Source organism: Hyperolius riggenbachi, chromosome 5, assembly GCF_040937935.1.
Source record: "Hyperolius riggenbachi isolate aHypRig1 chromosome 5, aHypRig1.pri, whole genome shotgun sequence".
In the NCBI taxonomy this organism is placed as follows: Eukaryota; Metazoa; Chordata; class Amphibia; order Anura; family Hyperoliidae; genus Hyperolius; species Hyperolius riggenbachi.
In genome coordinates, this window is record NC_090650.1 from 436,867,387 (window position 1) to 436,882,559 (window position 15,173).

Sequence of the window (15,173 nt, forward strand, 5' to 3'; positions counted from 1 at the left end):
GCGCTCTTCACGGCGGCTGCAGTAGAGAGAGAGAGCGGTTCCCATAGCAACCGCCGCTACAGGAAGCCGCGCTCTTCGCTGCTTCCTGTCTGATCACAGCAGCCACCGTGAAGAGTGCTGCTGTCCTATGGAGCCAGAGAGGAGGGGAATAGAAGAAGCGGCACCTGCTAAGGTAAAAGCAGCGGCGGCCGCGGGGGAGAGGGGAGGCGGGGGGGCACTGGGGCACTACCTAGCGATACTGGGGCACTATACTAGCGATACTGGGGCACTATACTAGCGATACTGGGGCACTATACTAGCGATACTGGGGCACTATACTAGCTACACTGGGCACTATACTAGCTACACTGGGCACTATACTAGCTACACTGGGCACTATACTAGCTACACTGGGCACTATACTAGCTGCACTGGGCACTATACTAGCTATAATGGGCACTATACTAGCTATAATGGGCACTATACTAGCTATAATGGGCACTATACTAGCTATAATGGACACTATACTAGTTACACTGGGCACTATACTAGCTACAATGGACACTATACTAGCTACACTGGGCACTATACTAGCTACACTGGGCACTATACTAGCTGCACTGGGCACTATACTAGCTATAATGGGCACTATACTAGCTATAATGGGCACTATACTAGCTATAATGGGCACTATACTAGCTATAATGGACACTATACTAGTTACACTGGGCACTATACTAGCTATAATGGACACTATACTAGCTATACTGGGGCACTATACTAGCTGTACTGGGGCACTATACTAGCTGTACTGGGGCACTATACTAGCTATACTGGGGCACTATACTAGCTATACTGGGGCACTATACTAGCTATACTGGGGCACTATACTAGCTATACTGGGGCACTATACTAGCTATACTGTGGCACTATACTAGCTATACTGGGCACTATACTAGCTATACTGGGCACTATACTAGCAATACTGGGCACTATACTAGCGATACTGGGACACACTAGGGGAATAAGGCGGCCAGCATTTCCTACCCCCGGCTTATATGGGGGTCAATCATTTTTTACTGGTTTGTGAAGTAAAAGTGGGGGGGTCGGCTTATATGCGGGTCGGCTTATATGCGAGTATATACGGATTATAATTATCGGATGGCCCCCAAAATGGCAAGAAGTATGACCACCTTAATGATTTTCATTAGATTTTGCACGTGAGGCACAAGTGTGAACACAGCCAGTCACGGATTGTACATTATCATGGCGCAGCTAATGAGCAGAAGCAGCCAATCCGAGCCCCGCACCGAGGACCTACCTAAAGGCTGGTAACCATGAGAAGACGGACCGCTGCTTCTAATGAGCAGAAGCAGCCATTCCTAGACCCGCACCAAGGACCTACCTAAAGGCTGGTAACCATGAGAAGACGGACCGCCGAACGGATTCCTACTTCCAAATCCGCTTCCATCCACGGAGCCATACGACATGTTTATACACCCGATTCTCTGGCTGCAGACTCCCGAGACCTGCGGGGAGAAGACAGCAAGGTTCTGGTTAAAGAGGAACTGTAGCGAAATGGAGGGAAATAAGAAATCATTACATTGCAAAGTGAAAAGTTTGATGCATACTGTTCATTTTGTTTGATGCCCATTCAGCCTGCAGATTACCATCTTTACTACTGGCAGACATGAAAAACAGACAGCACCAACTGCTCTTATCAATAACCACACCCCCTAATAATGTGATAGGCTAAAATGGTTTAGGTTTTTTTCTTTTTTATAGATCTACATATGCAGAGCGGGAGATACTGGTTGCTTGGCAGTTGGAAACAGCTGTTATTTCCCACAATGCAATGAGGTTCACAGACCACAAACTGTCAGGACCTAGTTTGTGACATCACACTGTGGGAGGGGTTTCACCACAATATCAGCCGTCGGGACCATACAGCAAGTTTATTTACATACTAGGGGAAGGGGGGGGGGCAATTCAACGCGTTTTGCAGGTTTGATCCCGCCTCATCAGGCAATAACGGAGCAATATCATATGTGGTCAGTAGACACTGTTTCACGTGTTTAAAGGGTAAGTGAGGTGCAGCCAACTTAAAGTAGTTTCATACAACGCTTTGGCCAATAAAGCTTCCTTTACGTCTGCCATGGTTTACATCACAAGGACGCCTCATCAGCGGCTCATTGTACTCTGCGTTAGGCAGATGTTTGCGGTACTTAAGTAGAGGGATGATAATGAGCGTGGAGTGAATCCGCGACTGTAGCAGCGATGGGAACGTTTTCAGACACCTCTGGTTGCTGGTGTGTCGCCGTTTTCAAAGGATTAAAAGGATTCTGTCATGAATAGACATTTATAAGAAATGGAATCCCTACTCACATCGTCACCGCAGTGAAATGCTGCACAGCTGCCTCCATTGTCCTTTACCTCACAGCTTCCTGCCTACACAGGGAGTCCATGGAAACCAGCTGCCTGGACTGATCTGGTGCATGAAGAGGAAACTAGAGGCCTTTACCAACGGCCACTGAGAACAAGGCAGGATTCAGTCAGAAGCTACGAGCACATGGGCGTAGCAATCACCCCTGCGACCCCCGCCATCGCAGGAGGGCCCGGAGGCCCTCCTCCCTCTCTCCAATCGCAAGTGCAGCCAATTAGCAAAATCCATCCCTGCCACCTCCTTCCGCCATGCAGAGTAGAGCATAGCAGAGGTGTGTCATTTTTCCTGCTTCCAGATGCTGCTTCAAAGCAGAACACTCCCTGCTGCCATTCGCCGCCTCCCGATCACATGACCCTCATGGGGTTTGAGGACCAAGGGGGCCCATGCTATCATTTTTGCAGGTTGGCCCAATTAAGTAAGTTGCACCACTGTACGAGCACCAGGGCTGTGAAGTCGGAGTAGAGGAGTTGGAGTAATTTTTGGGTACCTGGAGTTGGTGGTTTCATAAACTGAAGAGTCGGATGATGTTACATAGTTATTTGGGTTGAAAAAAAGACATGCATCCATCGAGTTCAACCAGAAAATGTTGGATTTGCGGTAACATTGGTGGTTATATCGGCCACCTCGGCTGAGGTTCATCTAGTGTGTGTACAGGGCCTTTAGACCAACCATATTATTAAACTGCCCGGCCGATACTGTAATGCATGAATAGGTCCACTGAGAACACCAAAGAAGCTCTCCTGACCTGAGGCAAAACGAAAAACAATCGATAAATGTGCCACCTAATTTCCCATCCCCAATTCTGCTTCCAGAATATAAGACGTTCTGGGATTGATTTTCTGGGCTGCTTGCTGCTCTGTGCCCATCTCTGCTTTTTCCTCCGCCGTCAGGAACAGGCAAAGCTAGCACGTTTCCGCAAAGATCACTGGTAAAGGAATCGTGCTCTGCAAGTCTGTTCCTTCATTCAAGTCTGACGGGAAACAAAGCAACTTAAAGCAAAAACTTCCAAAACAACCAGTTTAGCAAAAAGGGTACGACCCTGAATGGAAAAACAGCGAGTCAACTGGAAGCCCCGATGGCGCAGTGTGTCACAGGGTGCTCTTTGGCAAAACGTGGCAGAATTCGGTACTCACAAGGAGAGGTTCAAGGTGGAGATGAAGAAACCCAACTCCACTCAGGTATCCAGGAGGGCAGGATGTGGGAACCCTCTTGCTACAAAAAACCCTAGATGGTCCTGTGGCTGGCAGAGCCACGAGGGCCCAAACTGAGACACCCCACCAAAAGGAGGGTAAGAAATATGAGGGGGGGGGGTTGGGGCAGGCACCCAGGATGTAATAAAACTACAGTAGAATCCCTTTATAGTACACTCCAAGGGACCAGGAAAAGTAGTTTACTGTATAAGAATTTATACAGACATATTTGCTGGGACCTGAGGGCTGAGTTTACTATATCCAGAGGTTTACTATATCAGAGTTTATTATAACGGGATTCTACTGTATGTTAAAAACAAGTAAAATAGAAAAAAATGAGGTGACCCACCTCAATGAAGACAAATTCATATAAATAAATGAATTGTTATATGCACTGGCAATGCATTTCGTGGTCTGTGCCCCCTTCCTCAGGCTAAGTACCAAAGGGTGCTTGGAGCTGTTTGGAGAGGCGCCTCTCAAATGTCTCGAAGCACCCTTAATTTGTTTTTAAAGAGTAACCGTAACCAAGAATTGAACTTCATCCCAATCAGTAGCCGATACCCCCTTTTAAATGAGAAATCTATTTCTTATCACAAACGGATCATCAGGGGCGCTGTATGGCTGGTATTGTGGTGAAACCCCTCCCACAGTGTGATGTCATGATGACCATGGTCCTGACAGTTTCTTCTCTGTGAACCTCATTGCATTGTGGGAAATAGCTGTGTACAGCGGTTTCCAACTGCCAAAAAAAGCAGCATCTCCTTCCACTGACATCACCTGCCAGCATTAAAATGTCACCATGTGATAAATGTCACAATGTAAATCAGGGAAAGGAAAGATTTTACAATGGGCAAACACTGACTAAATCATTTATACATAATTATTGTAAAAATGAAGTACTTTTTCATTACAGTATATTCACTGGAGTTCCTCTTTAATTTTTCAGTACAAAATAAATATGTAAGAGGCAAGCAGGCACATAGCCTAGAGCCAGCCACTTGTACGCCACCCGACTGTACACAAGTCACTGTACACATATTAAGTGCCTTAATCAATATTCAATTAAGATAGCGTTTCTAAATCCGAATTGTGCTAGAATAGTATCACTGGCTGAAGGAATAGGATGAAATAATCAGACAGTGAGAGATCGGTGAGTCATCCTCAGGCAGCTCTCCAACACCTCCTTATTCCGTAACGTTAATCAGGATATTACTGGGAACGGCATCAGGGGAGAAGTGGGCATCTGATGGAGAGGAGAAGTCACAGTAATAATTAGGAGATCTCTGGGCCCGTGACTGAGCCCACACCGTCATCGCATCATCCCGTCATACACCCGCGACTTTACGTCAGCTTAGTTATGACACAGGTAACGGGCAACTGACGTCCGTCTATCCAGCCGTGACCCAGGAATAACTTTACCATGTTCAGTACACGATTGCTCCCATATGGTACATCTGACCTGTTATCTAAGCATGGCTGATAGTAACCACTTCAGAGTCAAGACTCCCAGATCTCAGTGTCCCCAGCAGAAGCTTCAGGGGGTGCGCTGCACTGCTAGAAAACTGTATCCAGCCAGCAACCAACCTAGCCAATCAGATCGTAGGAAGTGCAGAGGTTTTCTGCATATTAACAGAATTTACCCCCCAAAAATAAGAGGGGGGAGGGGAGTGTCAATTGGCAGATTATAAAGACTTTTTTTCTGAGAAAGATACATTAATTATGTGGGGATGGGAAGAGGGGGACTTGTGGGCCATTGAGGTTCTCATAGTTTTGGAATTGATCAGTCAGTATACACCTGGCAGCTACAGGGGTGAGATCAATGCTAAGCAGAATTTCTGTTAAAATCTTATTTGATATCTACAGATACAAAGAGGTAGATCAGGTAAACGATTACTACTCTATTCAACATATTCTGATTGTCATCCTGATCCATCACAAATTGTAGCAAAAGAAGATTTAAAGTGTACCAGACACGAAGCACAGTCATGTATTTTACTATATAGATCAGTGGGAACATTAGAGAAAACACCTACCCTGCTCTCTGTTTCACCCTTCACTGCTCAGCTTGCTTCTTATCAGCCCTGATAAAATCCCTGACTAAGCATTCAGTCTGGCTTTGCTCAGGAATTATTATAGCTGAGTCTGTCTTCTCTGACGTCTTTTCAAGCCCGAGCCTGCCCCCTTCTGGCTCTGCTGTCCTGTTCTGTATACTGCAGCATCACAGAGAGCTATTATTATGAGATGGGAGGAGCTGCTAACGTAAAGGGGTATATTGAAAAACGTTTTGTGAACAGTAGCCTATTCCTGTGCGATCGGACGATATCTTGCATCCTGCTCGATCGACTAAGCTGGTCGATTTGACATGATATCAGCCACTTTTCATTGATTGGGAATTCTGAAACACACTCTATTCTCTCTCGATTCTATAAAATGATCGACTCGAATGGTTGATCGTACAGCTAAATCGGTAGATGTATGGCCACCTTGATGTTACACTCCTGGATGCTTCTGCTTCCCGGGCTGCTGTGCGCTGTCCATGCTGGGAGGGAGAGACACTGATAAAGACCCTGATAATGCCTTTGTAAACCTTCAGAGAAGTGAAAACAATAAACATTGCTGGAATCTTTGACCCCTTTGCTAGGTACACACTATGGGCCATTTATCAAAGCATTAGACAGTTTTCTCTTCTTAATCTGTTCTAACCAGCAGGGAAAACAGTTCTACATGATAATACCAACCTTCTTAAATCCTACTTAATAGCGTCAGTTTAGCGTGAATTTTTAGAGCTGCACTATAGTTAAAAAAAAAGTGCAAATCCATCCCTAAACTGCTGCAGATTAAGAAGTGCTTCATAGCAGTTCTCCAGATAGTGCAGCAGTGCAGGCTAGATGTGATTAGTAAATGGCTCCTCCCCCCCCCCCCCCCCCCTGCTGAATTCCTCGTCATAGCCTGCTGGTATCAATACAGCAGATGTATTGGTTACCTCAGCAAAAGCAATTCCCCTCAATGGGCCTGTACACACTGCTGCGCTTTTAAAGTTGCATGCGATTTTTAAGGCGCAAGCCTTCATGAGAATAGAAAAAGCGCATTGCACTAGTGTGTACAGTTCACCATTTTCATGATTTTTCAAAAGACCTTGGTGTTAAAAAACGCATACGATTTGAAAAGCGCAGCAGTGTGTACAGGCCCATACACTGCACTGTCTGAGAGCCCTTCCTAGCTCCTCCTATTTTACAACATTTTAAGAAGGAATCTGCACTATCTAGTGATTTCTTAGGATGTCTGAGACAGTTCTGCACGGATTTCTAAAAACCTACCAATATTTTGTCTGAGACACTCTTGATAAATGTCCCCCAATAAAAATGTCTGGCAGATTTACTGTCAGATCAATTATTTCCAACATGTCCACTCTGATTTCCGATCGATTGCTGACTGTTTTCAATTCACTATCGAAAATCGATCGGAAATCAGATCGGACATGATGGAAGTAATCGATCCGACAGTAAATCTGCCACAAAATCTCAGTGTGTACCTAGCATTACCACCATCTGAATAAGATTCTTTCATCCAGGTGAATAATAAACTATACACTTAGTTGATTCCAGCCCGTGAGGGAACATGGTCCAGTCCTGCATGAGCGCTGTGCAGTTTAACCTCAGATCTAACAAGCACAGAGTGCTTACGGCTGCAATTTACGCAGTGTTTGTGTAATCACACGTGCGGCCGCGCTCAAGTTACTCCGCAGCAGCAAATCACATCTTAGAGGATACCCGAAGTGACATGTGACATGATGAGATAGACATGTGTATGTACAGTGCCTAGTACACATATAACTGTGCTGTGTTCCTTTTTTTTCTTTCTCTGCCTGAAAGAGTTAATCATCAGGTATGTAAGTAGCTGACTCAGTCCTGACTCAGACAGGAATGACTACAGTGTGACCCTCACTGATAAGACATTCCAACTATAAAACACTTTCCTAGCAGAAAATGGCTGCTGAGAGCAGGAGAGAGATAAAAGGGGTCAACAGTTCATAGATTTTTAGCTCTGGCATACTTCAATGAATGTGTCATTGAGCAAAAACAATAAAATAGTAAAAACTTCAAAAGTAGATTTAAAAATAAAATAAAACTGTGGAATATCTTACAAAGAGGACAGATACAATTGTTTATTTCATTAGTTTATTTTCACCTTGGGTGTCCTTTAATGCCTCAGGGAGCCTGCCGCAATGCTCAGGGGCTCACGCAAAGGACAGGCCCCCCCTCTTTGCCTGTGACGCCAGTATTGTGGAGTCAGAGTCGAGAATTCAGTCGGTAGTTTCATAAACTAAGAAGTCAGGTGATTTTGTACAGACTCCGCAGCCCCGTGTACCACGCCAGCGTTTGGCAGACCGGCAGGAGCGGCTCGCAGCCGGGGGACGCAGCGCTCGTTAGCTGCCCATGTGAGAGAAGCCTCATAATGACTTTTGTGATTTTATCGCACGACTGTTATTTTGTTGCGACTGTTTCTATTCAGCAGACGCGCTTCTTCGAGGGAAAAGTGTTGATTGATTCCCATCTTGGCAGACAGTAAAGCAGCGAACGTTGTTTATTCCATCAAGAGGCGGACAGGCAGCCTTCTAGGCTTTACATCGCCATAGCAATCACACAGACCGCGCTTCTACGCTTAATGCAGCGGCGCGATCCGCTCTGTGCCGCGCTACGGAGGGGGCTGAAAGTGCAGCAGGAAACCAGGAGAGTCCTATTCCCCATCAAACATAGATTTGTCACCCAGCAGGAGATGCGGATACCCACTGCTACAAATCAGGAGTCGGCAACACACAGGGAGGACGGATTCACCTAACAGTAGCCCTGTAGCCAGAGGCAGGTGCGGGCTGCCAGGACTATTTCCTTTTATTTGATCTTAAAGTGGAGATGAAAAACTAACTATAACAAGTAACTTGTCTATATATGTTATCTAAAGTTTAGATAGATAACACAGCATATCTAGCTGCAAACAGCTTCAACAGTATAGGATTATTTCTTCCTGTCATACAATGAGAGCAGCCATAATCTACTTTTTTTTTTACTCTATCTAAGACAGAGGCGCTCAAACCTACTGCTTGACCCACTGAGTTGTGCTCCCATTTTTGCCTGAGGAAGCGGGGTCACGCCCGCGAAACGCGTTGCATTTGTGGAGTTGAATAAATTATTTGACAATTCTGTTTTATTGAGACTCAAGTGAGTTTTCTTTTCTTGTAAGAGGGAGGTGAGTCCACCCTAACATCCCCCTCTGCTTTTAAACGGTTTTTTAAACGTTTTACTCTACTCTGGCGCCTCTGTATACCGAGCTTTTGCTGATCTTCTAGTCCACCCTGGGTGGAGGGGTGCATCCCCATCTACAGAGAGCGCCTTCCTAACCTGAGTGGGGTCAGGACCTAATGCTCCCCACCTGCATTTAAAGTGGTTGCCTATTGGTAACCCGTGTTTGTGAGTATATATATACATAAAATTGTATTGAACTCTTCATTTTACCTGACAATACTGCACCATATTGGGCTCTCGATCCTCTTCTTGTTTTTAAGCATAATCTTCTTGACACAATACACACAGGCAAGCTGCTCTGCATCTCCAGCCCTCAGCCTGTGAAAACTTCACTCCCCTCTCCTCCTCCCCTCTGCCTTTGAAATCTCTGGATAGTAACACCTCCCCCTCCTTCTGCCCAGACTGAGCTCCCATGAGCCCTTGCTACTGTCTGAAAATGCCAAGGCACTCTGAAAAGCTGTGGGCGAGGCTTGTTTAGTTTATAGGGAATAAGAGTATAAAGAAAAGTATTTGGCTTGAGGAATGCCCTATAAACAATATGAAAGGAACACAATTATGCAATGAGTAAAAGTTTCTCGGATCCACTTTACAGAACAAGTGACACCCATGCTAACCTAGTAATATAAAATACATATATAAGTAGATAAATACTTGCTCTATTTACATAACACATGTATTGTACTGTCCATGTTTTGATTTCAGCTAATTTTATATCGTAAATGAAGAGAATTCTTGTTCCTGGTGGGAACCATGTCTTTTGCCCACAGTTTGAGGCTAAATCCTGATGTCATTTCTTCCCTTAACTTTTTTTTTTCTTTTCTCCTCCAATCGCGAGTCACCTCAGCCTTGCTTGTAAACACCAGTGAGCAGAGGATCATGTTTCAGCTAGGAAGCTAGGCAGGGAAATAAAGGGAAGAGGAGGAATATATTATAGATAAAAAGAACCCCCAGCATGCAACTGAATGGCAATGGCTATTAAAGGGCCAGTGCTCCGAAGGTATGTGATAACTCCAAACCATAACAGCAAAAAGAGTTTTGAAAGCAGGATGAGCATCTTTATCACTTAATACACTCAGCCCAGTTGCCGTTGAAATTTGATTTTTATGGTGACAATACCGCTTTAAAATATTTATATAGCGCCAACATATTACGCAGCGCTGTACAGAGTATATTGTTTAGTCACAAACTGTCCCTCAGAGGGGCTCCCAATCTAGTCCCTTGTCACTTTAAGGCCCGGTTCACATTAGCGTTCGCTATCCGGATTTTCTGGATCTGATCCGGACCGCATACTGTACAAACGGAACGTACGTTCCGCAAAGCAATGTAAAGGCTATGCGGACGTTCACATACGTACGTTCCGTACAGTACGGAGCCGGACTCCGGACTCTTTTCCAACATGCGCTATTTTTTGGGTCCGGATCTCCGGCTCACGCACCCGGACCGGAGCCGGACCTGAGCCTGACAGCACTATCCGGAACACAGAAACCAATGGGAAACGGAAGGCACAGAACACACTGCCTACAAAAACCTGACGTTCTACCCCACTTCCTATGCGTATCCAAGCGGCCATTTCGGATGGGGGACACATGGGCCAAGCATGTCTGGAGTGGAGCAGCAGTGACAGACGTGCTGAAACTGTTTGGCAGAATGTCGGAGGTGGAGGTGAGGCCTACAGCGGAGGAACCCGATTCTACACGTGCACCAGGTGCACCTTCTGCTGACCCCAACATTTTTTTATGTATATTTAACTATTTTTTGCCCACGGATCCAGATGGCAGCCTGATGCATGCCTGATGCAAACAGACCGGATCCGGATCTGAACCGTACGGTTCTGATCAGGATCAGGTCAGGATCCGATCAGGATCCGATCAGGATCCGGTCTGTTTACTTGCCAAAACGCAAGTGTGAACGGGGCCTTAAATGTGTATCTGAGGTGACATGTGATAAACATGTATTTACAGCGCCAAACATTAATAACTAGGCTGTTTTTCTATTTTTCCCTTTTCTCCCTGAAAGAGTTAAGGCACCCATACACTTGGCGATTTCAGCAATCGATCAATCAATTTGATCTACATGTTAATTTATTTTAAAAAACAAAAAAAATTTACAGAAAAATAAACATCTGGGGGAGCGATCAGACCCCACCAACAGAGAGCTCTGCTGGTGGGGAGAAGAGGGGGGGGGGGGATCACTTGTGTGCTGAGTTGTGCGGTCCTGCAGTGAGGCCTTAAAGCTGCAGTGGCCCAATTTGTTAATGACCTGGTCTTTAGGGGGGTTTAACACTGCGGTCCTTAAGTGGACAACTGAAAAAAAGAGGTATGGATATGGAGGCTGCCATACTTCATTCCTTTTAAGCAATACCAGTTGCCTGGCTATTCTGCTAATCCTCTGCCTCTAATACTATATAACAAAACATTCAATTTACTTTCTAAATGTTTAAAGTGGATCCGAGATGAACTTTTACTCATTGCATAGTTGTGTTCCTTACATATAGTTTATAGGGCATTCCTCAAGCCAAATACTTTTTTTCGATTTGTTTTAATACTCTAATTTCCTATAAACTAAACATGCCTCGCCCACAGCTTTTCAGAGAGCCAAGGTCCAGGTAGCAGGGGCTTATGGGAGCCCGGTCTGGGAAGGAGGAGGAGGAGATTACTAGCCATTGATTTCAGAGGCAGACGGGAGGAGGGAGGAGGAGAGGGGACTGAATTTACACACAGGCAAGCTGATAGCATCTCCAGCCCTCAGCCAGTGCAGCATAAGTGAGAATTATAGACACTCTTGTGTGAGTGAGTGATCAGACAATAATGTCAGAAACACCGGATCTGCTGCATGCTTGTTCAGGGGCTTTGGCTGAAAGTATTAGAGGCAGAGGATCAGCAGGAAAGCTAGGCAACTGGTGTAGTTTAAAAGGCAATAAAATGGCATTCTTTATAGCACTCATTACAAGTGTCCTTCAAATAAACCAAAGCCTGAGAACTGAATATTTGAAGATGAAGATTTCATTTTTCAGCATGACCTGGCACCTGCTCACAGTGCCAAAACCACTGGTAAATGGTTTACTGACCATGGTATTCCTGTGCTCAATTGGCCTGCCAACTCTCCTGACCTGAACCCCATAGAGAATCTGTGGGATATTGTGAGGAGAAAGTTGAGACACGCAAGACCCAAAACTCTGGATGAGCTTAAGGCCGCTATCGAAGCATCCTGGGCCTCCATAACACCTGAGCAGTGCCACAGGCTGATTGCCTCTATGCCATGCCGCATTGAAGCAGTCATTTCTGCAAAAGGATTCCCAACCAAGTATTGAGTGCATAACTGAACATAATTATTTGAAGGGCGACTTTTTTTGTTTTAAGAACACTTTTCTTTTATATTGGTCGGATGAAATATGCTAATTTTTTAAGATAGGAAATTTGGATTTTCATGAGCTGTATGCCAAAATCATCAATAAGAAAAACAATAAAAGGCTTGAACTACTTCAGTTGTGTGTAATGAATCTAAAATATATGGAAGTCTAATGTTTATCAGTACATTACAGAAAATAATGAACTTTATCACAATATGCAAATTTTTGAGAAGATCCTGTATATTTGTATGCCTAATTGGGAACCCGAGCAGTCTCAGTAAGCGATATTTTGGTGATTGGGTATTACAGTACTACACACAAAAATAAACCTACAAGCTAACAACAACAATACTTGCCCACTCTAGCAAGACGAAATTAAAAATAACTCTTGCATAGTATTAACATAGGTTATATTTTTGCTTTTCTTTAAACAGAAGCATATTTAAACAGTTTTAAAGAGAAACTCCGACCAAGAATTGAACTTTATCCCAATCAGTAGCCGATACCCCTTTTACATGAGAAATGTATTCCTTTTCACAAACAGACCATCAGGGGGAGCTGTATGACTGATATTGTGGTGAAACCCCTCCCACAAGAAACTCTGAGGACCATGGTACTCCTGGCAGTTTCCTGTCTGTGAACCTTGTTGCATTGTGGGAAATATCTGTTTACAGCTGTTTCCAACTGCCAAAAAAGCATGCAGCAGCTACATCACCTTCCAGCAGTAAAAATGCCACCATGTAATAAATGTCAGAATGTAAATCGGGGATTTAAAAGATTTACAATGGGCAAACACTGACTAAATCATTTATAAAAAAAATTATTGTAAAAATGAAGCACTTTTTTATTGCATTATTTTCACTGGAGTTCCTCTTTAAAGTGGACCCAAACCAAACATTTTTTTTAATTAAAATATTTAGTTGCAGCACTCTGACACATACAAAGATAAATAAACACTCCTTCAAACCTATGAGCATTTCTTTCAGTGCATGCGTTTCACCCTTCTCTTTTCATAACTAGGGTTATACTGGGGGCAGCCATTAGCAATTCCTCCATTGCTAGACACCATCTACTCCACCAGTTTGCCGGATTTTGTCCCGGCAATATGAAAGGAAGGGAGGGGATCCTACAATAAATGTAAAATATTTTATATTTGTCATCATGCAACTGAAAAAAGTCTGCTATTTATTATTAAAAGTTCGAAAATAGATTTTATTTCTGAAATCTAGTATTTTTAATTTGGGTCCACTTTAAGGCCAGCCTTTATAAAGTCTACCTTTGGACACTATATAAAAGTTTTGCTAATTCCATTTTATTCCCCCGCCGTATAATATTGGTGCGAACGCGTTGGTTTATTCACTTACCAGCTGCGGGAGGGAAAAGGATTTCAATTACAATTATTTCTCAGATTACGGAAAGGCACGCACAGACGGAAATTGACTTAGACAATGCTCAGACAATTTTTTAACCAAGCAATTAATATGCAGACTGCGTCAGCGCGTCGGAATCCGGCAGCACGTCGCCTATATTCGCTGGAAATTACATTTTGCTGCTCAGTGAAATATGTAATGCATCTGTGTTTGTTTGCAATCTTGATGGATACAGACCATTCCGCACGCCAGACTTCCAAAGACAGACGCTTTTACAGACAGTTTAAGCCACGCTGAGCAATGAAAGATTCAGATATGTGGTGTTGTACAGGCGATATATGCCATTCGTGCAGGGCGGGATGCCACATGGGTGCTAGGTGTTGCCATGCGGGCACCTTGCATTTTAAGGTATTAGCCTGCCCTTTATGAGAACAAGTGTCTAAAGCTGAAAACTCCCCTCTCAAGGCTGGATCCCTGTGGCGTCCCACGGCAACTAGCGTTTATGACCCATCTTCCTGCACAGCAGGTATAAGCGACGGCACACGACTGGCGCAAACAAGAGTTCAAGCTATCGTGGTACTTTGCGCGGGAGTCGTCGGGGATCTTAAAGAACAAGTGACATCCATGCTAACCTAGTAATAAAAAACACATACGGTACAGACCAAAAGTTTGGACACACCGTCTCATTCAAAGAATTTTCTTTATTTACAGGACTATGAGCATTGTAGATTCACACTGAAGGCATCTATGAATTAACACATGTGGATGTATAATACATAACCAAAAAATGTGAAACAACTGAAAATAGGTCATATTCTGGGTTCTTCAAAGTAGCCACCTTTTGCTTTGATTACTGCTTTGCACACTCTTGGCATTCTCTTGATGAGCTTCAAGAGGTAGTCACCTGAAATGGTCTTCCAACTGTCATGACGGAGATCCCAGAGAGGCTTAGCACTTGTTGGCCCTTTTGCCTTCACTCTGCGGTCCAGCTCATCCCAAACCATCTCGATTGGGTTCAGGTTTGGTGACTGTGGAGGCCAGGTCATCTGGCGCAGCACCCCATCACTCTCCTTCCTGGTCAAATAGCCCTTACACAACCTGGAGGTGGGTTTGGGGTCATTGTCCTGTTGAAAAATAAATGATAGTCCAACTAAACACAAACAGGATGGAATAGCATGCCGCTGCAAGATGCTGTGGTAGCCATGCTGGTTCAATATGCCTTAAATTGTGAATGAATCCCCAACCGTGTCACTAGCAAAGCACCCCCACACCATCACACCTCCTCCTCCATGCTTCACGGTGGGAACCAGGCATGTAGAGACCATCCATTCACCTTTTCTGCGTCGCACAAAGACACGGTGGTTGGAACCAAAGATCTAAAATTTGGAATCATCAGACCAAAGCACAGATTTCCACTGGTCTAATGTCCTTTCCTTGTGTTCTTTAGCCCAAACAAATCTCGTCTGCTTGTTGCCTGTCCTTAGCAGTGGTTTCCTAGCAGATATTCTACCATGAAGGCCTGATTCACACAGTCTCCTCTTA

The 15,173-nt window shown here is 44.4% G+C and overlaps 1 protein-coding gene across 5 annotated transcripts in view; it reads right to left on the minus strand.

Annotated features, from left to right (window-relative positions):
* Positions 1–15,173, minus strand: part of TSNARE1 (t-SNARE domain containing 1) — a 557,339-nt gene that overhangs the window by 433,884 nt on the left and 108,282 nt on the right. For all 5 annotated transcript variants that reach the window (XM_068238108.1, XM_068238109.1, XM_068238105.1 and 2 more), the window contains exon 3: positions 1,385–1,508. In XM_068238108.1, coding sequence (XP_068094209.1) covers positions 1,385–1,469 — 85 coding nt within the window. In that variant the 5' untranslated portion in view covers positions 1,470–1,508. The remainder of the gene's footprint in view (positions 1–1,384; positions 1,509–15,173) is intronic.